General features: G+C 38.9%; 1 protein-coding gene across 3 annotated transcripts; it reads left to right on the top strand.

Moving 5' to 3' along the window:
- Positions 1-26,019, top strand: MTMR8 (myotubularin related protein 8). 3 transcript variants are annotated; one of them, XR_012634334.1, is made up of 16 exons: positions 1-106; positions 1,741-1,863; positions 2,525-2,687; positions 4,995-5,152; positions 6,653-6,781; positions 7,761-7,870; positions 9,330-9,402; positions 9,826-9,958; positions 11,651-11,760; positions 12,875-13,000; positions 14,656-14,705; positions 16,796-16,996; positions 17,414-17,542; positions 18,468-18,594; positions 20,418-20,807; positions 23,425-26,019. XR_012634334.1 is itself a non-coding variant. In XM_074914841.1 (15 exons), the coding sequence occupies exons 1-15, from the start codon at positions 83-85 to the stop codon at positions 20,700-20,702; spliced, it is 1,941 nt and encodes a 646-aa protein (XP_074770942.1). In that variant the 5' UTR covers positions 1-82; the 3' UTR covers positions 20,703-26,019. The 3 variants fall into 3 exon arrangements, 2 of the variants coding, with proteins under 2 accessions (XP_074770942.1, XP_074770943.1); XM_074914841.1 differs by having other exon boundaries at positions 20,418-26,019; XM_074914842.1 differs by lacking the exon at positions 9,330-9,402 and having other exon boundaries at positions 7,761-7,895; positions 20,418-26,019.

Raw genomic sequence — 26,019 nt, 5'->3', positions numbered from 1 at the left:
GCTGCCTGGTGCAAATGGCGGCGCGGAGGCCGGCTCGCGCGGGCGTGCCGAGGTGAGGCCGGGGGAGGCGGGCGGTGCCGCCATGGAGCACATCACCACCCCGAAGGTAAGAGGCCGTCCCGCCATGGCAGCCGCCGCTGTCCCGCCGGGGTACCCCTGTGGCGGCCAGCCGGGCCGGGCCGGACCCAGGGCTCCACCCGCCGCTCTGCGCCGAGGCCTCCCTGTGGGACACCTGAGGTGAAGCCTCTCCGGGAGCCGTGGGCTTCGGCCAGGGCTGCTGTCAGGACTGTGCGTTTTCAAGCATTTCTTTTTTTTGTTTTAAGGTCGTGACTAATTTCGGTAAACGAGCTGTCTTTACTTTCCTTTAAGGCATACGTATCCGTGAGTGTCCCTTGCACTTCTCAAATGGGTCATGGATAAGTCTGGAAGGCTTAAAGCTACTTGACGTGGTGTTTACGTATTTCTTACTGTATCGCCTTCTTGGAAAGGAAATTTTTAGGAAGGATACTGATTAAAAGGTGGTTTGGGTACGATTTGTGTAAACTTCATTTATATCAAAGTGTGGAGACCCCCTCAGTCCAAATAAGTGAATCAAGAGTGTGCTTTTTCAGTTAAATAAAGTGACACAGAAGCTCTGGGAATTCTGTCTTCGTGACAGCTAAAAAAAATTTATTACTCACAGCTAGAAAAAAATGTCTTCACTTTAGGCAGCTGTCCAGCTGTTGATTGATTTCTTTTTTCTATTTTTTTTTTAAATGCCCTGAAGGTTGCTGCTTGCGGTGTTTTGTTTTGTTCTGTTCTCTAGGATACTAGTTTGGGGATGCTCCTTATCCATGTTGCCTAAGGTGCTTTCCTGGATCTGTTTGTCTCTAGTGGCCTGAAAAAGGGCGATATTAGATACAATAACTATACATGTAGAAAAACTTGATGTACTAGGAAGACATAGAGCCAGCTGACACCTCTGCTCTTCAAGTTTCTTTGCTGATGTTTTTCTTGATGTATCTCAGACCAGTGGTCTTGTAAGGAAACTTATATATTCAATACCCAGAACTAATTGATCATTATTTGAACTGTTTGTTTTCATTGTCTTTCCAATTATTTTTTTCCATTATTTTTCCTTAATGATGAAAGAAAAATTCCAGCTACATTCATCAAGAAGCAGATAGAGCAGGAGGAAAAAAATCAAATAATGTAAAATAAAATTAGTATTTTATTATGTCTGCACTGATGTTTCTTAAAACTGTTTTTATTAGTTAGCTTAGTGTGGTTTATGAAATGGCTTATATGCGTAGGATGTGTTACAAGAAGTAGCTACTAATTTTTTTTACAGTGACTGAGCAGTTGAAAGTCAGACTGGAGAGGACTGTTTCTTTCAGAGCAATACTTTGATGATACTGAGTATTCTTTTGCAGTTCTTTGCCTTATTTTTTTCTGCAATCTTGCACAATAATAAACTGTGATCACCACAGCTAGAAATCAAGTAACTCTGTTACTCATGCTGGTGTTAAACCTTGGCTGTTTGCTTAACCTTTCTTGCTTTAATTTCTGGATAAATAATTTGAATTGAATTGAACAGTGTAAAGCTAAATTAGTGTTGCAGAGGAGACTTTAATTCTTCCATTTTTGTGTCTTACTTTCCAAATTGTATATTAGAAGTTAAAAGATTGCAATTCAGCGGGTGCTTAGATATTTACTCTATCAAAGTTAAATTAATTTTTTCATACTGTTTTTGTGTTGCAGGTTGAAAATGTGAAATTACTAGATCGTTATACAAGTAGGAAGGCAGCAAATGGGACATTATACCTGACAGCTACTCATCTTATCTATGTAGATGCTTCTGCTGAAGTCAGAAAAGAAACATGGGTATGTTGTGATACCTGGAGTTTGTTTAAACATAAGCATAAAAATTACGTATATCTCATATCCAGAATGAGTGGGTTTGTGAATTACAAATTTATAGTGGTCTTTTATAGCATTTTGATACCAAATGCTTAACAGAAGCAGCTGTTTTGAAAGGAAATGAACACAATGGTAATGTGACTTGATAGAGGTCACTTGCTGAATTAGTGTTAGTTCCAGGAATGTAAGAAACTTGTTTAGTTTCCTGTCTGAAACTCAATAATCAAGCCGCCAAACTTGAATTTACAGCTTTTAGAAGTGCAGAATTAGCACTGAAATGAGCCTTTTTTATTAATGCTAAAGTAAAATGTGAATGACGAAAGATATTGCATATGGGCAGGGAGGGAAAGCAAAATGAACCAGGTAAACCGGGCTGCACATCAGTCTCTAGAAGTTATTTTTATATATCTGTGTTTTATTCAGTCTTGCTCTTAGTTACCTACCCTTTGGGTGCACAGTCTGGATGTTTATTATGTTTGTTTGATGAATACCACAAATAAACTTACTTGCTGGTTAGTTGCAGTAACCATAAATAGCTGATAGTATTGCAAAAACTTAGTATCTGCTTCTACTGCTCACAACCTTATCAGTGGCTTCTGAAAAATGTTTATTTCCTCTTTTTCAGATTTTGCATCATCATATTGCAACTGTAGAAAAATTGCCTCTGACCACAGCTGGATATCCACTCCTTATTCACTGCAAGAACTTCCACGTGGCTCACTTTGTTATTGGGCAGGAACGTGACTGTCATGAAGTGTATACCTCATTGCTTAAACTTTCACAACCAGGTATTTAGGATGGGAGTCTGCTTTGCAAATTGTTGAAATACTTTAAGCTGAAAGGCTTGTCTGAGCAAGAGAGAGAGCTTCACCTGCCAGACTGTTGGTTTTGTAGTGTTGGTACAGGAGGGGGAGGATGTGAAATCAGAATCGGTTTCCACCACCAGAGGTGATCTGTGTGGGTTAGCTCAGCAAGTAGAGTGCTGCCTTGTGAACTGGGACATTTGCTTCCAAACTAAAGAAGTCTTTTGTGGCAGGGGGAATGAGGTGGTCTCCCATGAGGAATTTCTGAAGACCCGGGCAAAGTTCACTTGCCCGACTGAGGTCGTATGCAGCATCTCAGGCTTTTTTCTTGTAGCACTCGTGCTGAGTGTCAGATCCCGTACCTGGCCATTGTCAGTCATTTCTGTGACTTAGTTGTTGGCCATGTGTAGTTCTGCCCTTTCCAGTTGATCCAGATGTTCACAAAATTCTGAAATCCCACAAATAAAGCTTTAAAGGTTGGCATCTTTCATTTGTTCCCCTACAGCATGTTTAGGCTACTGTTCAGTGTTTGTCTTTTCAGTTGTGAAACCCTGTGCTTTAGCCTGGCTGTCCTGACTTGGAGTCACTCTTAAATTAAGAGTGTAAGCCAGACATCCTCAAAAGCCTGTGGTCTCCTCTGGCTTGAGCTTTTTCGTCCATCATGGGTGAATCTTCAGGCTCATAGTTCTTCTTGCAGGACAGCATTCCACTGAGATTTCTACCTGGCTTCTGTCTGTGGCAGCTTCTGGTTTTGGGGTGCTCCTTCAGTGAACCAGTATTTGGAATCTGACTTTATTGTAAGGATGCCATTTGTAATTGCATGTTGTGATTATGTCACTAGACTAAGGGAAGGGAATTGATAGCACCAGTCTGCTTCATGCTGGCCATCCCATAGGACTTGAATAGAAATACTCTAATATAATGGGTTTTGCCAAGTTTGGGGGTTTTTTGATTGATATTCAGGGTTTTGTCTATTCCCAGGATCTCCCTTGTGCTCTGAGCTTTGGAGTTTCTTAGTTCTGAAGTTCTAATTCTAATCCTGTATCTGGCAAGTTTCTGGTGTTGTGTTTAAAAGCTGTCACTGTTCTCAGTTTTGAAAATTAGAGACTTACGTAGTGTCTTGAAGCGTGGGAGCTGTCACTGCAGGGAATTACATCAGTTTCTTTTGTCTTGCGGGTTTTTGTGTAATATGCTGCAGCTCTTTCTTTTGTTCTATTTATGGATTTTAACAGTTCTCTTTTGTTTTAAAATTTCTGTATGTGTGCTTACTTCATGGTTTTTTGGCATATATTCTTTATGATTTGCACATGTATGATTGACAGCGATAGGTTACCTGTCTGGTAACCTGGCTACTTTATCAGACTCTGACAGGTTTCACTCTGTCTGTGGAGCACTTGCTGCCTTGGGAATCAGCTGAATGAGTTATTGGTTGGATTTGCATTTTATGAAGAGAGGGAAGGAAATTGGGATGGTAGAGATGGAGGGAGGAAGAAATTACCATTTGTCAGACACAGCCTGAAGCTTTTGTTGTGCTGACAGTAATATTCAAGACATCTATCAAGTTTTCCATGCGACTCAGAACTCACTGTTGAACGATGAACTTACAGGTGTGCAAGAGCTGTTTTATGAACTCTTCACAGAAAATATACCTTTTAATATATGTTTTCATTTATGGTTTAATTCTTATGATATAAATCTTGTCTAACATGCCTATTGCAGTGAATTCAATAGGAAATCATTTGTTTGGGAAAAATCATTATTTTGAAGTTTTAATTAATTCTATACAAAATGTTTTAGTGTATCTCCCTGCATGAGGGAACCAAGTATTGGAAATTTCAGTGGTCTTAAATATGAATTGTCAGCACTCAGTACTACCCTGAACAAAAACTTGTAAATGTGAGGTTGAGAAATTTGAGGTATCTGTACTTTTTTTTAAGAAGTGAGAATCAGTCTTAACTTTTAGAGTGGTGAATTATGCAAAATGCCAAAAGAAAGCTTCATGCTTCTGATCTTTGAGGAGGCAAAAGCATAAGGAAAATAGCTCTTATTAAAACAGTCAACTATGCAGTACAGTGGCGTAGTCCTTTGGCTTCTTTGGTAAATGATTTCTAGGTCTCCTGATCTTTCTTGACTGGATAATTTTTTTTCAGTCCTTGTATCAGTTGCAGTACACCTGCAGCTCATTGGCTTGCACAGTGTGCTTGTCCAAAAGGTGGTCTTTAGGAAGAAGTGTTGACCTCTCTGTGTGTCTTTTGTATCTAAGTAGTTAATTTTTTTCTTTCTTCTTCCCAGTGAAACCTGAAGAACTTTATGCTTTCTCTTATAATCCCAAAATGTCTAAAGAGAACCGGGAAATTGGATGGAAGCTGATTGATTTAAAAGTAGATTACCAACGTATGGGAATTCCAAATGACTATTGGGAAATAACGGATGTTAATAAAGACTATGAGGTAATTCTTGCCCAAAGTAGCCATTTAATGCAGCATCTCTTCTTTGTTATTAATGACATACAGCAGTCCTTCTACTGCTGCATAAGTGGTGTCTCTGGGGAGGAATGAGCTCAGTTGGTTTTAATCGAAGCAGCATCATCTTGATGCAAAGTTGTGGATAATGATGCTATGAAAGAACAGAACAGAGCTCCAGAGTCACCTTGGTTTGTTTTGATCCCCCTGGCAAAGTACCAGATACTTTTTTTTTTTTTTTTTTTTATAGAGAAATGTCAAACCATCTGTTACGAAAAACCTGAAGTACCCTTAGCTGCCTTTGGTATTTCCAAACCCTGTCCCACCAGGCTGGTGACAGATGTGTAGAAGAGAAATAGATGGCAGCAGTATGGCTTGGTGGGGAATGAGGCAGAGTGGAAAGGGACTAGGTAAGGAAGGAAAAAACAGTAACGGAAAACAGACATGTTTTTTTCTTGCTTGGTTGGGTCTCCTGCTAAATAAGGGCTCTCTGTCATTTCAGTCCTAACTGACTAGTGATGTTGGTTTTTTCAGTCTCTTTAAGGTCAGATTGGATTTAAACCACATTAAATGAAAGCATTTTTCAGCAAGTTTACTTACTTCCCTTTTTATTTCTTCTGATGTTGTATACAGTCAGACCTTTCTGTCTAAAAGACAAAGCAAACAACTCTTGAGGAAGATAAAAATTACTAAGTCTTGAGTCCCTTTCCCCGCTCGCCACTCTCTTCCCCACTAGCTTTTCAGTGTTACACTTTGGGTTGAAGAAATATAATCCTGTGCTGTTAGAAGTGACTGGTAATTTTAAATTACTATCTTTGGATGCCTGAATTGAGATAGGAGGTGAGAGGTGCTTTTTCCATTAGCTGATTAGGGCATCTGAATGTGGGCATCTAAAATCATTAATCACATTGAAGTTTTACTTGCTAGTATGTAAGTCTCAAGTGCCAGTGCTTTGTAATTTCCTCAGGGTTTCCACCTTATGTTTTAAAATTGTCAAGCCTAAAGTAAAGCCATACTTGGAGAACAGCTTATCGGTGAAGTACGTGCTGAAAAGGCTGTACTTGTCTGAGAAAAAAGGATAAAGCTGGTCTGTACCTGATTGCTGGAAGCTCATTTCAAGTTGAGTAAGATTTAGAGGGAACATTTTAAATATAGTTGTTCTTAATTTCCCTTTTTGTGACAAATCAGAAGCTTTCATAAATTTTATGGATTTAAAGAACTTTCTTTTAATATACATTGTGTACTGTGCAGTCCATTTTTTTAAGTTCAGTTGCAAGATCGATTGTTTCATTTTGAATTTATTCCTGTGTTGTTTTTCAAAATGCATCTTAATGGCTTAAAATTTTAGGTGTGGACTACATTAGATACAGTATGACAAACAATCTATTCCTGTTGTTTATAAATGCTAGATCATAAGCTAGGGATGAATTTTGAGCTGCTAATTACTAATATGTGATTTTTTTTTTCTCTCTCTCTCTTTTCACTTAGGTTTGCAACACATATCCTCCAGAAATAGTGGTGCCTAGAGCTGCTAATAAGGCAGTGGTGATTGGAAGTTCAAGATTCAGAAGCAGAGGGCGGATTCCGGTGCTTTCTTACTTGTATAAAGAAAACAATGTTAGTTGTTCACTGTCTGCTGTCTTTTGGGGGAGTAAGGGTTCCCCTTCTTGTCCTGTTTCCTTTTAGTGAAAGGAAAGAATGAGATAATAGGTTCTAATAATTAACTTTATGTTTGAGAACTGTGGTTGTCTTAACAGCATTAATATTGGTTTGTTCTGTGTCACAGAATAAGCTAAAGGCAAACTCTTGGGATGCATCCAGAGCTGTGCAAAAAGCACAGACTTTCCAAGCTTCCTGTCTGGATTTTTTTTCTTTAATGAGCTTTCAGCAGTACCTTGTTACGTGTGTTGTTTTTTTTTAAATCTACTGTTTAGCAATATTGAATGTTTTAACAAGGTACTTGTTAACTCAGCTAGATTTTTCTTCATATTGAATAGGAGGAACCACCCTGTAATAAATCCCCACTAGCTCAGAATAAGAGGTTTCAGTTTGTTTTTTTTTTTTTCCACTGAAGACCAGAATGTAAATTTTTAACTTTGCTGTCTCAGCAATGTTTTAGATGCAGATGTTAGGAAAATGCAGTCACATTGTTTTCCTGAGGAAGCGTGCCTTGACCTGGGCAACTATGGAGTTCTGCTGTCAGCTACTGAAATTTCCCTAAAGCGCACTCGGTGCAGTTCTGTCTGGAACAGTAACAGCTGATAAGCAAAGTTGTGGAAGAGAATGGTTTGGATAATAGAAACCAAGTAGAAAACGTGAGAAATGCGAACATTTGGGATACTGATCATCAGGCAGAGCATAGTGGGTTTGAGAACATAGCAGTGAAGTTTGTAGCAGGGCTCTTTAGCCTCACTACTTCCTTATGATTGTCAAGCTTGTAGCTTTGAGAAATATTTTGGTAGTATTCCTGTGTGTCCATTTAAGTAGCAGTTCTTCAGTGAAATGGAGGACACTTGGCCAACAAATTATCGTTCTTTGGGGTAGTGCAGTAGAGACGATCTGAAAGCAGAAAAATGAGAGCTGTTGTGTGTTGCAGGCTGCCATATGTCGTTGTAGCCAGCCTCTCTCCGGGTTCAGTGCACGCTGTCTGGAGGATGAACAAATGCTGCAGGCGATCAGAGAAGCCAACCCTGGGAGCCCCTTCATGTATGTTGTTGACACAAGGCCAAAGGTATCTTCATGGGGTTTGTGGCTACTTTTAAATCTCGTGTCTGAATTGGTAATGCTATTTCCAGTTTGTTCCTTCACAACTCTGCTAATATTTTCTTATGCTGCATTAGGTTAAATTGTGTCAGTCCTGAATCAGGAATTCGGTATCAGGCTCCTGGTTCGGTGTCTTAATGTGACGAATACTTGTGCATAATAAAATGGCAATGTTAAGTGCTGTTAAGAATGCTCACGCTTCTGGAGTATTCTGCGTTGAGGTTTGTTTTAAGGATGACCTGAAGCAATTGGCAGTCTTGAAGCTGACTGAGACAGTGAAGCATTTTCCTGCAGAGAGCTGTGTCCTTAATATGTTGTGTTGGAGAGAAGCCTTAGGATTCAGTTCCACGAGCCTGAAGTGCTTTTATCAGCAGACCATGGGAAGAAGTGAGGCTGTATGAAGTCAGTAACAATTGAGAAAAGCAATTCCTCCATTTTTTTGTCTTTGTAAAAATAACTAATGTTCTCATGATGTGCAGCTTGGAGTTTAATACAATTCAGCTCCTCTGGTCCATAGGCACTATTTGGGGCTAGAACTTTATTGCTGAGGTGTTTAAGAGGATATTGAAGAAACATTTGCAAAATGAAATCTCTAATGACTGTCATCTTGAGGAACTGAATTCAGAAACCAATTCAAGTGATTGTTTTGTAAGCATATTGATTGGGAGTATAACCAAATTAGAACACAAGGATTTTCATAGTACACAATTATTTCAATACAAAGGTTTTAAAGTGCTTTGATTATTTTAAAATTGAGATTTCTGAGAACTTGCTTCACTGTTCAGATATTATTTTATAGAAACTACAGTTGTAGTTAAATTATGGCAAGTGCAAGAAGGGAAAAAGTTTTGGGGAAAACAAGGAATGTTTCACCTGTTGTTCCAAGATGTGTTCTGGCTTTTTGCAGTATGACATTTCCGAGAGAGAACCTATTCTGTAATTATATGTATGTTTATAGCAATCACTGCATGTTCTTTTAGTACAGATAGCTTTCAGTATCATAGATGTTCTAGTGAAACCTACGGTTGATGGCAATTTTGTTCTAAAGTATTTGGCAAAAAAAGGGAGAATTTAAAATTGGTGGTGTTTTTCCTTCTAATAGAACGTCCGAATGGTAGAACTGAAGCACTAGGGTTTTTTAATTGTTCTAAAGATGTATATACTTTATCTGACTCTTCTTTCTCTCCTCTCTATGGAGGCAAATCACTCCTTTTCCCAAATTAATAGGTGGGGGGGTTGAGGTGCTCTTTTTTTTTGGTCAGCATTTAGGATTTTGTGGTAGTTCTTGAACTATTTTGGGTAATTGTTAGAGCAGCTGGTGGCTTTTCTACTTCTTTTCTGCAGTTCCAGTTGGTTGCTGTATTCTTTCTGCTCAACTTTAATATTTCTATGTTTCCCTCAGGTGGCTTTATTTCATCTGTGCATGTATGTCTGTGAAAAGCTTTGGAATTCTCTTACTATTTCTATACCACCATGTATGTATGTTACTCGTAAAAATGGCTTTCCTAGTTTTACTTTCATGTGCTTCTGTCTGAATCTTTTTACATAGCTTCACAGTTAAGGCAGACTCAGTGTCTCTCTACCCGTTTTGTTGACAGCAGTATTCTGAAATTGGGCATGGTTTTGATACTGTCTATCCTAAGAAATTTTGTACAGGGACTTAATGAGTCTCTGCATATGACTAATGGACTGGAGATACTGGCATAATTTTAGTGAAACAGCTGGAAGTAATGTCTGGGAGGTGGGGAAGTATGTCTGAGTAACAACTTTGTTCTGTATATTTTCTGGGAGACTTTAAAAGAAGAAGGACTTGCAAAACAGTCTCATTTATTTCTGCATATTGTTTGTTGTAATTTTCTCTCTTTTCTTTCCTATTCCTTTTCCCTTGAATTTGACAGTTAAATGCCATGGCAAACCGAGCTGCTGGGAAGGGTTATGAGAATGAAGATAATTATGATAATATTCGCTTTAAATTTATTGGTATAGAAAACATCCATGTGATGCGTAACAGCTTGCAGAAACTCCTGGAAGGTAGGTACGGTCTGTGCAAGTGGCCCGTCTTCATTACCCACGGCTACTTTTGGACAACCTTTTGCTAAATATATAGCTCCTACATGCACAAATGCATGTGGACTTGGGTGTTGTGATGGAACCAGATGAGCAAGTATCTTGGTTTGCTGTGTTGGAGTGGCTGAAAGTATTAATCTTGTTAACATGCTTTCCTGCTGGACGTTATATTATTGTGCTTAGTTTTATAGTGGTTCAAAAATAGCAACTAATACTAAAAACATTTCTTAATTTTGCTAGTTACAGAAAATATTAATTTCTTAAATATGCCAAATTAAAAGAAAAAGGCTATAGGAATATTACATTTTACCATTAAGATAGTCTCATGGTTACTTTGTGAGCTGTTGAAAGAAAACTAACATAGGTTGTTGAGGAAATACTTTCCTGGGGTTTGCTACATTTAGTTACAGTGTTAACCAGTATTTCTGATTTGAAATAAAGATTTGGCCTGATCTTCAAAAGACTTTAATCTCATGCATACATAGTTCTTATTCTTCATTTATTTCCGATATCTTTAACTGAACTTGCTTTTAATACATTAAAATATATGAAAATGCGGAATAGCTCAGGTAATTAAACAACTTCAAGATTGTGATCTTAGGGGGAAAATGCAAAGCAGAAGAAATACTTATCTGAGCCAGTGGAGATCAAAAGGTGAATCAGGTCCATATTTTCACTAATGTAATTTTTAGAAGTTCCATTAACAGTCATGGTGCAGCTTGGATCAAACCATCATACTCTGCTACGTGGTTTCCAGCACTATTAGCATCCTTGTGCTGACAAAGACTGCAGAACAGGGCAGAGTAGATGCTGCAAATCATTCTGCTTGGTCCCCGTGCTTAGTTTTCTAAAATGTAATACAAGTCATTCAAAATATGAGTTTAATATTTTAGTAACCAGCATAAGGGTCATATTGCTTCAAAATAGTTGAGTAATTGACGCTACCAATTGCCTGGCCAGGTAGCACTGCACGATCTCTGATGACCTTGGAGAAAAATGAGGCTATACACATGACCAAGAGATTCGCCTGATCACAAGTTTAAGTCCTCAATTGCCTGTTCCTGGCAGATTTATTTTGTGGTGGAAGAAGAGGCAGAATAAATACTTGCTTACTTCCATATTGTTCTTTGACAGTGATAAAATCTCTCACTGATGTTTACCTGCTATTGAACTGTATTACTATAAGTATTTTCTATGCTCGGTTAACATAGCGTCTGAGTTGCATTCCAGGTTAGACATGTTACTTCTTTCTCTAAAGTAGCTCTCTCTTCAAATCTTTGTGATGGTGACTGCATGCTAGTGGTTCTTAGATGTGTGTGCAAAGGTGATTTATAGTGAAGTAACAGATCACTAAACACTTCCTTTGTTGAAAAAAGCTGAAAAAATAATGAGTTACCATTTAAAAAAAAGGAGGAGGATATTTTCAGATCCTCAGGTTCTCTTATAGCTAAAAATTGCTGGTTTGTGTATTTAAGTATTTTGTGTAGATCCTGTGTCCTTTAGACAGGATATTGATGTTGACTGTTAAAAAATGAGGCAATGTTAGCTTTTAGGATCTACCAAGTTCTGTTGCTGTGAAGGGATAATGAGGAGGTGGGAAAAAGAAAGAGATGTCGATAATGGAGTATCAGTTAATTCCTTTGTTTGTGTTCTTAGTGTGTGAAATGAAGTCCCCCTCAATGAGCGATTTCCTCACTGGACTGGAGAATTCAGGTTGGTTACGGCACATTAAGGCGGTGATGGATGCAGGTGTCTTTCTTGCAAAGGTAAAAACTGTACTCCCAACTTGCAGGTGAATTAAAAAATATGTACTTGTCTGTTAGGGACTGCTCCAAGGCTGTGAAGTTGTTTCTGGATTGAAGGTTGGAAAACTTTGCTGTTCAGGCTGGCCTCAGCTCTCAAAAACAAGCCTGCAGTTGGAGAACATCGAGTGGGTTACCCAGCTGGTGTTCTCCTAGACACTTCTTGTGACTGAAGGAAATGCTGTAGGGATTGGGACATTGTCCAGTTTACTGTACTGTAACAAGCAGTTATCTAGGCTTTATTAGAACTCATTTGAAACAAATAAAATCACAGAATGTGAATAAATGACCTTTATAAATGACTCTATATAACACATATTGACTAGTGCAAACAACATGTAACCTTGTGCTCCTTAGTTATTGGACTGCTCTGCTTTAAATGAGGGATTTAGACCAGTTTATTTTCTCCTGGTTCTGTGTGATGCAGGGACTGCTAATTTTGTTTATTCAACGCAGTCCTCATTTCTGCAGAGCTTGTGGCTTTGCAAGTCAGACAGAAGGAGAAAAGTTACTAAGGCACATGGCTCTTCAGTAATTGTAAAGGGCATGCAGGCAACGTGTGGCAAAAGTGGTGACCTGTAGGTGTTGTCTATTCTCTCTTCAAATTTTCCCATGTAGCAAGCAGGAAGCTACTCTGTTTTTCTTCTGCTATGCATACAAGGGGAAGAAGGTGATCCATAAGGGAGTATGTTGGGATGAGCTCTTCTTCTTGAGAAGTTCATAGTCCCCGTGTGTCCGATATTCTTTATTCATCCAACATATTCTTCCTCAGAGGAGGGGATTGAGAATTCCTGGCCTTTCAGAAGGCTGAGCATTTTGAGATCAGAGGGTCTTTGTTTCTTGACAGTCTCTGTGGCTGACAAGGCATGCTACAGCATTTTATTCTAGTTGCGGTTTCCTGTGGGTTGCTGGCTGTGTGCCTAGAAATGGTGCATTTCCATGGTTCAGGTGAGAAATGACAAATTTTCTCCTTGGATTTTAGACCAGTCAGGTAAAAAGCAGATGAAAGGGTAGCATTTAATTACAGTAACCAACCTAGAAAGCTGCTGAACTGTTCTATCTGGTGTCTCCTTCACAGGCTGTGAAAGATGAAAAAGCTAGCGTGTTAGTCCACTGCTCTGATGGGTGGGATCGCACAGCCCAGGTCTGCTCACTGGCTAGCCTCCTCTTGGATCCATTTTATAGAACTTGTAAAGGCTTCATGGTAAGAACATGAGTGTTGGAATTTCAAGAATAAGTACTTCCTGCATTTGAAATGTGAACAGGCCCTAATTAAGTATTTTAGGTCGTTTCTTGGAACAAACAGTAGGTGACCTATATAAAACCAGCTTTGATTCTCTGAACAAGCTTTAATTGCTCTGAACTGCTTGGGCACAAAACAGCAGCAGTTGATTTACAATTCCCAAATCTTTGTTTCCTTGAATGTCTATATGAGAGCCACTAATGAGACATTTCAGCAAGAGATGGGAGAGCAAAGGATGCAACTCTGGCATCAATCCACAAAAGAGTGGTGAAGCAGCTTGTTATTTAAGCCTTATAGTGAATGGTCTGTTATCTGCTAGGATTTAAAATTGGGCAAACTCATCTTTGTGCACAGGGCAGCGTATAACCTGTATATCATGTAAAATCTGTGCATCGCTTAAGACCTTTTTAAATCCATTGCACCTGAATTTGGCTGTTTGCTTCTACTGCAGGCTTTTTCTTGTTTGAAGCCATCACTGCATAAATACAGTGTAATCTGTGATGCTATCTTTGCATTCATCTCTTTTTGTTAAATACCCAAAAGAGAGACTGCTGCTCTTTCTCGGAATAGTTTCTTAAAAGAAACCCTGAAATCAGAACGATGCAAATTCGCCTCTTGCAGTGTGTTGCACTGCTAGGACTGTTTCCTTGTATTCCATGCTATTTTTATTATTATTATTTTTGCTTCTGGATTATACTGAAATCTTTTAACAGTTAAAATTACATGTGAAACATCTGCCTGGCCTTTGGCTCTGGACAATTATGTATGAACTGAGAGACATGATTTTGATTAGGAACAGGAACAGTAACTAAAACAGGTGAATGCTCATGTGTCCTCTGAGCAAATATCTACAAATCCTTTGGCAGTGGTTATTCCTAAATGAATGCAACAGAAGTGTAAAGAATGGAAACATTTGAAAAGAATGTAAATTAAGTGTTCAGAGTACTCTGTGAATTTCTGCTTTCCTTTCATTCTTTTAAGTCTCTGAATGATGATATCAGGAATTGATCTTTAAATATAATGCAACAAGGCAAGTAATAATGGATTTAGCATTAGTCATTTGGTTCCTTATGAGATGTGTGTTCAAGGAAAATACTGCTTCCTTTTTAATTTCTTATATATAGCACAGTCATTCTATTTAAGAGAGAAACTAAAACTAATAGTTTCTCTGATTTCATCCTGAGCTCCTCAGTACACTGTTGTAGTTCTTATATTCCTATTTGTGTTAAACATTTGTTGAATTCCAGTTGTTGATTTATTTTGCTGAGTCTCATGATACTCTTTTCTGAATTAAGTAGTACATACTGTAATATTAAGCTGTTAATTCTTTTAACTCAGTACTTACATATGATTTTAAAAACATAGAAACTCCCTCCAAATAGTACTGGACTTGCTTGAAGTAACTTCTTATTCCAACAGTGACATTGTACTGGTAGCTGTGGATGACTAATCCATAAATCACTATTACTATTTTCCTTGACTTCTATGGATATACTCATAACAGTAGGGTCAGCAGGTAGCATTGGTTGCTTTTTAGAGTTTAGCATCAAAGGCTTCATTTTGCTCTTTCTAAACAAAGTAATGCTCTTTTTTAAATCTCTGTTCTGAAAATTAAGGTTCTAATAGAAAAAGAGTGGATTGCAATGGGCCACAAGTTCTCACACAGGTAAGAAGACTGTCTTATCTTGGGTGTAGTGACTGGGTGAAGGCTTAGCTGTGAAACTAATACAGTGTTTTCAGGTTTAGGTGCTCTCCTGAGAAATGTAAATAAACATACAAGACAGAGGAGAGAAGATTTGGAAAATACCAGAGTTGGTGACATAAAGCCAGTATCTGCTAGGGTTGTTTCCTCAGTGTTTTTTTATTACTTTACAAAATCAGAGTCTTGCACAAATTGTTTGAATTCTGAGTGTTTTCCTACCTGTAAATTCACATTCGTATTATATGAGGAGTGCTAGTGTTCCAGCAAGATGTATTAATTCTTCTGCAGTCACCTCCTGGAAGAAAATCTCAGCTAATGTTATTCAGGACTTCTACCAAGTTCAAAGTATAAAGTTGAGTCTGTTACAGTGCTAAAACCCAATTTGACCTGATTTCTCTAGGCACATTAAAATTGCTGTCATTCCTGTAATTGATAGCCCACATCTAGTAGGGATATTACCTTGAATTACCACTTGTTATATTTACCATATAGAAATTAGAAACTGAGATGATACAAAAGAATATGAGGAGGGGAGGAACTGGTCTCTTCAGTGATATTAGCTTGTTAAAAAATTCAATCTTTGTTCTCAATGTTAAACGGGTTCCTGTTTTTAATAATAAACCAAATCTGTTTCCTTAAAGCTTATCTGTGGAAAATAAGCAATATGCACACCTTTATACTGGTATATAAGAAGAAGCAGTCAAAGATAGACTGCTGTTTGGTCATTATTGGCCAAATAAACGTTCTGTGGTCATTGTTTCTGCTTCCTCAGGGATTCTTTTCACCTTCCTTGCTTTAAGGCAAAAAACCCCCACCCAACTCCAAAACCTCAACTCCTATTCTGTTATATCTTCTATTATAAAGGATTGTTCCAAGTACGAGAACTTGGCAATGGATACAAAAAGTACTTGAGACATGAATTTCAGCATTGACTGAGTATATGAACTTTTATTCCAGTAGACAAAATCATTCTTCTCATAGTGGTGGCTAGTGCCTTACAGTTCTGAGGGAGACCAGTCCTCCTTTATGCTGTCACTTAGGTTATTGTGGTCAGAATCGCAGGACCTGGGAGCCAGGAACTGGGATTTGATCAGCTAGATCTCTGTCGCAAGAAATCTTCCTTCATTTTTCCAACTAAATTTGGGGATGCCTTGTTTATCTCTGTGGATTTCCAGGTATTATCCCTTCCTAAAAAGGGGGATTCTGCCCCAAGTTTTTTCTTTTAAGAACAGTTATTACAACACAGTAGTGTGTTGGCTGCTTTCCAGAAATGCTGTATTTCTTTTCCGGTTGTTTTTTGTTTTATGATGGATTGTGTTGAACACTGATAGATCCCTGGCTAGATTTTTGCAGAGTTAGTAGGTTTTTTCTGAACTTCATCTGAAGCTGTAAATATATTTTTTGATTGTTGCTTTGGGGTTTTCTTTGAGTTTTTCTTTTTTTCTTAATAATTGCGTACCAGGATTTCACTCTTGCTGTCCACATGGAGCAAAATCAGGTTGTTCTGACTTGCTGCCTGTTGTGGCTATGCCTGCATAAAATACTCTCTCATCCATAGAAGATCGCAGATGAAACTCCCCCTCCCCACTGGTTCTTACTGTTTCCGGCTGGCAGACAGACAGAAATCCCACTGATGTCAGCCTTTTTTCCCCAATTAAGGGCTAGCATTATTTTCTTATATTCAAGCAATAGATGGTTCTTTGGAGAACAGTGTCTTTTTTTACTTTTTGCTAACATCATAGCATAGGCTCAAGGATTCCTATTTCATAAGTATTTCTTGTGATGCTTGTAAGTCTGTTATGTGGGGTCTTCCACAGCTAGTTTTACTTTAGAGAAGGGGACACTGCACCAGGTACCCATGAAGAACAAGTAATGTTGAGGGTGGCATGCCTTAATGTACAGTTGGTGTAAAATAAATCACTTGAGGCTTTTTCTGTGTGGAATAACTTCTTATTGTAGTAGTGAAGAGAACTTCCCAGCTGCTTCATAGGAAGGGGATTCTTTCTTTGTTGGGTGACAGGGGATTTACCCCTGTTTTGTTTGCATCTCTCTAGGTGTGGCCATTTGGATGGTGACCCCAAAGAAGTGTCCCCTGTCTTCACTCAGTTCATTGAATGTGTCTGGCAGCTCATGCAGCAGTTCCCCTGCACATTTGAGTTTAATGAGCGTTTTCTTCTTGAAATCCATGACCATGTCTACTCCTGCCAGTTTGGCAATTTCCTTGGGACCTGTCATAAGGAGCGTGAGGATCTGAAGTGAGTTAACAGTTTATAGACCCAACAGTCTAGGAGTCACTTTAAATGTCACCAAAAAAAGCAGGTTGTGTTTGTTTGTGTGTTTTTAATGTAACTGTAGATTGATTATGGGTAACACTGTCTTGGTAGATGCTTATGTTTTACAGTGTGGAAAAAGACCCCTATAGATTAATTATATCCCCAAAGTCAGATATTTTAATTTGGACCAGAAAGTAGTAACTTCCAGAAAAACCTTTTAGACTGAATGGTCTTCACTTTAAATTGATTATATATTCTTCAGTGATGTATCTTGTTATCAGATACTGTGCGAAAATAGTTCTTAGCTCCCTTAATCTAATTCTACTAAGAATGGCTAATGTTATTAACCCATTTAATGTGATTCTTTTTTTGTGATTAGATGTTATTTGTAATTGACAGAATCTTTGAGAAGACCCATTCTCTGTGGCCTTTCCTCTTGCAGAAGAAGCAGGAATTAAGAAATCCTTTGTACAGAGGATTTACAGCTTACAAAGAGCTTCAACCAAACACACTACCTTTCAGTTTCCAGTAAGTTGCTTATTTAAGAAGGGGGACATTTCTTTCATTGTAATGTAGATTGGTAATTCAGGTTTTATGAAATAAATTTTCACTTATTAGCATGGTTTATCTTTCCCCTCCATTCCTCATCCATAAACTGAGAGTAGTAGTGCATAGGCAAGTGCTAAATAAATGCAGGTACTGTAATTTAAAATGATAATTTTTCTTTGGTGTTGAGAGAGAGGCTGGGGAAAGGCAAGGAAAAGAACTTCAGATGTGTAGATAGACCCACACAACCCCCCTGACTGCTCTGTCAAATTTACTTGAGAGGGTAGGCAATTGTTAAAGAAAGTTCCTCCTTTCTTCCTTTTTAATATATATTAAGGAAGTCTTTCAAACAGAAATTTCAGTGCCCAGTCACACCCAGGCTTATGCAGTCAGGGTGGTTTTCATGAGGGATTTCTTGTTGCCATGTCTATTTGCTTGCCTGGGGTGTTACAGCTGAAGTGGTTAGTTTTGTTTTGTTTCTGGCTCACTCTTGTTCCCTGCTGACATGGGAGTTGCAAGTGTATTTTAAGTGCTGTGTGTGGTTACTGGTAGGCAGAGGATTTTAAAAAAAGTAGGGAGGTAGGGCAAGCTGAGGATTTGAAGGTGAATTCACCAAGTTTCCACTAAGTCTGCTATAGAAAAAAGTATATTTTTGTCTTATGCTAATACCTACTGCCCAGTCCACGTGGATTGTAAAGCAGGAGTGCTTAAATCCTTGGAAGCTTTTGGAGCTTCATGACAATTTTGCCCATTTATACTGGATTTTATAATTTAAGTCTCTAACAGTTTTTAAAAATCAGTTACTAATGGCAATTTGTTGAAAAGTTTTTTCTTAAACAGCATCTAGTTTGTTGGTCAATAGTGTACAATTGACCGCCTAATTCTCTTTTCTTGCCCTGTTCTTGAGGTTTTGGTGTGGGATGTATAATCGCTTTGACAAAGGAATGCATCCAAAACAGTGTGTACTAGATCATCTGCTAAGCTGCATGAGCCAGAAGATGAAACTGGAGGACAGTGCATCTGAACTGGAAAATGTGAGTCCTGAATATTAATAATATTTAAAATCACATGATGGTTTTGGCAAATATAACTGGGTTTGAACATTGGCATTGAACAATTGTTTCAACATGCTTGGGCAGAGCTGGGCAACATGAGGGGTTAAATGACATTGCTGTGATACATAGGTTTGCTTTACCCAAAATTCTCATCTGCTAGGCAAAAGCTGTCTTTGATCAAGTTCTGTTGCAGCCTTATGACCTAATTCTCTAAACAAAGCAGGTGTTAAAAGAGCATGTAGCTTTCAACTCCACTTGAAGAAAAGTTGGAGAGGGAGAGAAGAAAATAATAGGCTTGCTTCCACCCCACTCCCCCCCAACCTGTAACACAGATACACAAAAATATTCTTGTTTTCAGCTCAACCCCACATTTTTCTTTCCTGCTTTTTCGTTCACAAGCCACATTGGAAAAAAATTATGATCAACCAGGTATTAAAACAATTGAGTTACTTAAGTTGGCTTTCCTGTAATGACCAAATTATAAGTGGATTGTGTAGGCTGAATTACTTTCTAAAAGTGGCTACCTCCATTTAAAGTGCATTGCTAAAACAAGGTAGGGAATCTTGTGCATTTACTACTTGTGTTCTGTGTACTAGAGAGCAGAGATCTTATGTCCGGAATAACCAATTTCTCTACTTCAACCCAAAATAATAAAGTAAACAGCAACGCAGTCAGTTCTGATCAGATTCCCCAGAGAGCTATATTTATCTATATGAAGATGTAGTTTCTATATGAAGATCTCAGCAGTGCAAGACAGGAAAAAAAAAAAAAAAAGACAGGTAGTCCTGTTAGCTTTTGAAGTGCTGCAGTTCTGTGTTTTCATCTGTATTGGTTCTGGGTGGGATGGGGTTAATGTTCCCCACAGCAGCCCTCCTAGTGCTGTGCTGTGTGTCAGTAGCTAGAAAGGTGCTGATAACACACCAGTGTTTTGGCTACTGCTGAGCAGTGCTCCACAGCATTGAGGGTGACTCTCCAGCATTCCCCCTCTCATCCCCAAAGACTGCAGGCTGGGGGTGGGCAAGATCTTGGGAGGGGACACAGCTGCGACAGCCAACCCAAACTGACCAAGGGGAGATTCCATATCATATGATGTCTGCACAGCAATAAAATCTTAGAGAAAGGAGGAGGGGCAGGGGGGCACATGTACTGAAGCCCTACATTCTGAGAAGTGGCTGAACATCACCTGCTGATGGGAAGTGGAGAATAATTTTTTTGTTTTCCTTTGCTTCTGCGCACAGCCTTTGCTTGTGCTTTATGAAACTGCCTTTATCTTGACCCACGAAGGGTTTTTTCCCATCTTATCCCCACCTCCATCTTGCTGAGGAGGTGAGTGATAGAGCAGCTTGGTGGGCACCTGGCATCCAGTCAAGGTTAACCCACCACAGTCCTCTACAGCTGCCTGAAAGAGGCGTGGCTTTTCTTTATGCTTGAGGCTCTACTTGCAATATTCTTTCTATGCATATTAAAAACAAACAAACCAACCAGAGAAAAACCCCAACAAAACAAAACCCTAAAAATACAGCAGTTGGAGAGTCATCTAAAAAATGTATCAGTGAGAAGACCTATTAGTGTCCTTTGCTAGGTTAATGTGAATGCTGAAAACTTTTTATTTTTATTAGACAAATAATGATGTTTGTATCAAACATGGAAAGGTCTATGCCCCTGTACTTTAATGCTGGATTACAGAGCTAAAAAAGAGTCACTGGCACAGGACTATTATGTTGACAATTGTTTTTGTGTATCCCTGACATTTGGGAATAGCAGCTTTCGTTATTTTTTTTAATGTCTTTTTATTTTTGTAGAAATTTCCATTCCTTGATGGTCCTTTGCCCAGTGAAGCTTGCTCCTTACCTAAAATAGGATGTGCTGCTTCAAAAACACCGATGCTCAACACTCCTCAGGATTATGAAGGGGAACCACCTCCTGTGTTGAGCAATGGTGCCTCAGCAGGGGATATAGATGTTATGTCAGACGTGGACCAAAAGCACAAAGAGAACCTGTCTCATCACCAGGACCTCCATGACCTTAATGCCACCACTGACGTGTTGAACTCCCAAGCTAAGGATGGAAAGCTGCAGCACCATTGATCAGCTCTGAGGACTGTGTTCAATAACCGGGCACTTGTGGTGGTGAGGCATGAGGGAGCTGTGCCCCTGCGAGGGTGTAGACCCCCTAACTATTTACAGCTACGTGTGAGTACCTATGTTTGCAGGGAGCTGTGCTCGCTGTAGAGAAGACAGTCTGCATTTGGCTTGGTCGCATTGTTTTGTAGCTAAAATGAAGATGCATACGAGCTGACCAGAAAGCTACCCTGAGTTAGTGTAAACCTTATTTTTCAGTGGAAACACGATGTGTGTTTAAGGTTTATGACTGCCTGCCAGGACTGGTATTTCAGGCTGAAAGAAATCTTGGCCAATTAACTGGGGCTTAGGAGTTATGCAGTGTTTATAACTGGAGTATTCAATCCATTTATTCTCAGTGGTGGTGCAAGGTCATCTTAAAATGATAAAAAAACCAAACCCCTTTTCTTAGCTGTGAATGAATCTCTGCATGGACCCTCACCTTGTGGCAGAACTGAATCAGTTTTTGTTTCCTATGCATATTTGTTAAACAAAAACAAACCCCCCTGTGCCTTTTTATGGAGACCATTTTAATGTCTAGCCATGCAATGTACTACTTTTATTATTGTAGTGTAGTGTTGTATTTGGTCACCTTTAGTCAGTATTTTTAAACAAGGTTTTTTTATCTTATGCCAGCTTCTTTGGGATCTCTGCCGATCCCCTGAGTTTAGTAGCTTCTTTCTAAGACGACCTTTCAAAGGATAAGCTTTTATGGACCTTATTTACTGATTGTGAGAGTACAGCAAGCCACAGAGACAGGCTGTGACACGTGATTTTTTTGACAGAGGGAGGGCTAGAAATGAGAAAAGATAGGAGAAAATTTATATGGAAATTTTCTGTCTTGTTTTATGATCTTGGTTAAATTGAAGCAAGAGAGCAACTCTTTGTTCTAAGCTGGAATCAGTGTGCTTTCCTTGCATCCGTCAGTGAGGCAGTAATTACAGATGAGGTGTGTTCTATTATGGAAATGGGGCCTAAAATGATTACTTCACATCACATGCTGAGTGATTCTAGTGAATGTTATCTTGGATGTTAAAATTACATGAACTTTAAAGATGCTTTGTTTGTACTGTCGAGACATGGTGAGATGAACAATATCTCTCATGGCAGTGAACTTTTTAATTTTGTGAAGCTGATGACAAAACGTAAATTGGGATGTGACACCTTAGTGGAACAAAGAGTGGACATTCTGGGCTCAGGGCTGTGGCTGTAGCTTGGACTCACTCTAGTGCTTGTTAACACTACTTGGTTTCCTTAAGCTGCAGTAAGGTCAGCTGCAGATACTAGTTCAAAGTTGCAGGTTTAAAACAGAGATGTATACTCTCTTTATACAGAAGAAACAAGGGCTTGTCTCCCCAGGGAAGTGGATGGCCCAGGAAAGCTGTTCCACAGTACTTCTATAGATGTGCTTAATTGCACGGTGTCCCATTATGCAGTTTAATTCAAGATGCTTTTCTGCTTGCTTTTGGATCCTGTTGTTCAAATTAGATGCTGCCATTAGGTCTTAAAATCAGTTTCCCTTTTTTATAAAATCTTGAAAAAAATTGAAAATTATTTTCCAAGTTAGCCATCCCAATCTACAATAAAAAGTAGAAACATTCCATTATAGAGTCATAAAATGCAATAGCTGTTGTTCATATGCTTATGGTGAAATGACTAGGTTAGTTTCAGTGTTCAAGATAGAAAAGAAAAAAAAAAACAAAACAAAACCCACAACCAATAAAAACTCCGAGTGTCTCACTTCGGGTAAGAAAATACATATTTTATTAAGCATATCAAAAGACCCAAGGAAAAAAAGGCAATACCTGAGAACAGTTTCTTCAATGACTAGAATGACAAAGAACAGCTTTTTTTTAATGTTGCAGATTTTTCAATCTTAAAGCAAGGAATATAGTTGTTTCCAAGGTAGGAGTGAGAGAACTACAATGTGTGACTGATTCAGAAATGAAGCCCATAAAATACAGAACCAGATACACTTCAGTTGAAGATGTTCAGAATTTGTTGTGTGGGTACGTATCAGAAATACTGCATCATACAACAGCTATATTTTATTTTTAAGGATACACATTTCTGAATGCAACTTTTCTTAATCTCAAGATGAGTATCTTCTGTTGAGTCTCTTTTGCTCCTAACAAGAGATCTGCTAGGCTCCTAACATAAAGTTAGTCTACCAGCCTTTTAAGTTTGCCATATCCTCATACTCCTAAAGTGAAGAAATTGCACCCTGTATCTTAATCCAGCTGCTCTAGATACCCAGGGTTCAGAATCTGCTGTAGATTTTCACTGGAGAATGCTGGGGAGGTTACTTCTCTTTGCTTCTTTATAGTGTAGAAGCTCAGTTTCACAATGCACTTTGCAGTTTGGAGCCCGTTTCATACGGACTGATAGATCAACCCTGTCTTTCCTTTCTAGGGTGCAGAAGAGCGTAGTGGATAGTATGCACTGCTTCTTAAATAGAGAACTCTAAAATGGTAAATGAGACCAGGACAGGCACTTTTTAGGACCAGTTATGCTAAATGTCATCAGTTCTTTTAATGTGTTCTCTAATGAAAATTTGAAATATGGAATTGTAGAGAATTTTGACTACTGAAGGATTTCAACATGCTATTGATTAATCATTATATAAAAACATTTTGCAGAAGGCTTCTATAAATGTTTACACATTGCCTTGTCTTTTGAATTACCACAGATTACCTTGAAAAAAGTATAATCTTTGCTTATTCCTGAAACATGATGCCGACATATCCACAAATTCTTCTTGACTACAATATTACTACAGATGCATATAACCATGAAAAGATTGCTGCACACACTGAAAGTAAGCTCTTAGTGATCTTGCTGCTTCTGACTTTGGTAGCAAAACAATGGATGACTTTATACTTTGAAATGCAAAAACCTAGCCAAAAAAATAGAGTAATGATCTGTCTTTTTAAACCTCTTGAATTTAATATAATCAAACCTCGTCAAAATCTACAACATATTAAAACTTATTCATGCTGGTGCTGTAAATTTACAGAGCTGGAAGAGATTCCAGCATTTCCTGGCATTCCATGACATTATTTGTTTGTAAACCGATTAGCTAGAAGCTTTGTAGTTTTGATGGTAACTCTTGTGTGTTTCAAGACCAAAAATGAAAAGCTGTTTGAAGCACTGCAGCATGTCTTCAGGTCTCTGATCAGCTAGGATTGGCTTCCCAGAGCCTTGCAGAAAGCTCGTGTTCCCTCGTTACGGAGTGCCCTGCTGACAGTGGTGTGTGACTTGATTATATGTTCCCTAAAAGTGTTAAAGGAAATCTAAAAGCTGTTACGTAGGAATCTTCTTAGTAAGCACTATGTAGGTGAAAACATACTGTAACTTATTTATTCCTAGTGGAGCATCCATGCGTTGTGAAGTCACAAATGCTGTTCTGTTTGGAGCTGTTAAGTGAACAATGCAACTTGCTGCTTTCCATTTGGATTCTTCTCACTAGAACTGGGAGGGAGGAGGGATCCTGTTTGCTGCAGATGGGCTCTGTTTGTGTAAAACTCTTCCTTTTCTGGAGCACCCCTTGTGTTACCAAGATAGTCCGTGGTATTGTGGTTTCATGCCTGTACAGTGTTTCTCTGGCTATGAATGGGCATAGCATTGCAGCGGGCAAGTGCCTGTAATGTTCTGCGTTAAAGCTACTACTTTGAAGTAGAAGAGGGGCTCGTGTAGCTTTGTTTCTTGGTTGAAATGTCTTAATGTGAACTTCACAATGCTGGATTCTTAAATTGTATTTTGTTTTACAGTTGTTGCCTGTGGTAGAGAAAATCCAATCAGTGCTGCTTGCTTTACAGGAAAAAAAAAGGGAAATGATTGGTTTGCTCATAGATGTTGTGGTTCTCAGTTGGCTGCCTTCTCTGGGAGAGAAAAAGCAGTTTGTTAAAGCCTATAGGCATAACATAATTCTAGCTGCATATTTTGTTCCTGCCTTCCATTAAGTGCTTAGGAGAAAAATAAACCTGCTAGGTGGTGCTCACTGGTACCTAAAACTACTCTGACTAGGATGGAGGCTTCAGTTTGCTCCAGTAAGCTTCTCTAGTCCTGTTGAGAGAGATCTGCTGGGAGCTTCACAGGATCTCTGCCTTGAGTTGCACCTTGCTGGGTTACAAGTGGGAATCTCCATGTCGGTGAAGTGCCCTGTGTCTGTTCCCATCGCGTTTGGAGACGGTGAGCCCCAGGAGGCATGCAGGAAGCACCCTTGCAACGAACAGAGCTGTAGCACCTGCAGGGAAAGCATTTAGAAGAGCTCTTGTGCCAGATGCTGCTTCAGTTCATGTCTTTGGGTAGCTTCAGGGCCTGACGACTGCTCCCCCAAAGGGATCATTTCTTGGCACTATTTAGTAATGAATATTTGCGGATGAGCAGGTGAACTGAAAAATGTGTCTGCTGTTTTGCTCTTTCCTCTTCCTCACCACTCTGTGTTGAGTGCTGGGGTCATTTTTTGTACGGACCTAGAGCAGTTATTCCTTGTTTACATACTGTCCCTCTTGCACGTATAGGTACTTCCTGTGCCTTGGGGCAGAGTGGGGGGCAGAGTCTGTTCTGAATGTAGTAGTTTTGTTTTAATTAATACACAGCACTTGATTAATTAGATGAGGAATGTCTCAAGCCAGGTGATGTTAAAGTCCATGTTTTCATAAGCATCTTTAGCACCAAGGGCAGCCAGGTTGGTGCCAATTGCAATCAGTGCAATTTGTTAGGTCAAGTATTTTAATGTACAGCGCTGTGTCCTTTTGGCATCTGAACTACAAAAGCAATGCAGAAAGAGAGGTTAGGTTGAAATGGTTGACCTATATCTCTTCTCACACCATTTATCTACGTACGTGCGTCTGTATTTAATGTAGCAGCATACTACTGGAATAACTTGTAGCACTGGACCTAGTCATATGTAACTGAGCACACATGTACTTTTCCCGTCACCCACAAATTGCTCTTTGTAGGAACGTACGTAAAATTATCTGTAGAATTCAGCTGAAAATTGTAAATGTTTTTGCTGTTTCTGTAAGTCAGTCGTTATTTTTGTCATTGTAACTGTTGGACAGTTGTATAAAATTGTGGATGATGAAATTCCATATTCTTGAATGCGATGGCTGTATTCATGTAAGTCATTTTAGTTAATGGACTGCTTAAAAAAAAAAAATGTACCATGTTTAGAGGAGCACTGTGTCTTTTTTTTTTTCTCTAAATGTATTTGTTCCATGAAGTTTCATTTGTATTACAGTTTATTTTTATTCCCTACAAAAATAAATACCTTGCCTTT

The sequence above is a fragment of the Athene noctua genome, chromosome 11, assembly GCF_965140245.1.
Source record: "Athene noctua chromosome 11, bAthNoc1.hap1.1, whole genome shotgun sequence".
NCBI classification, from domain to species: Eukaryota; Metazoa; Chordata; class Aves; order Strigiformes; family Strigidae; genus Athene; species Athene noctua.
Note: the sequence above shows the minus strand (reverse complement) of the source record. Positions and strands in the feature narration are given on the sequence as shown.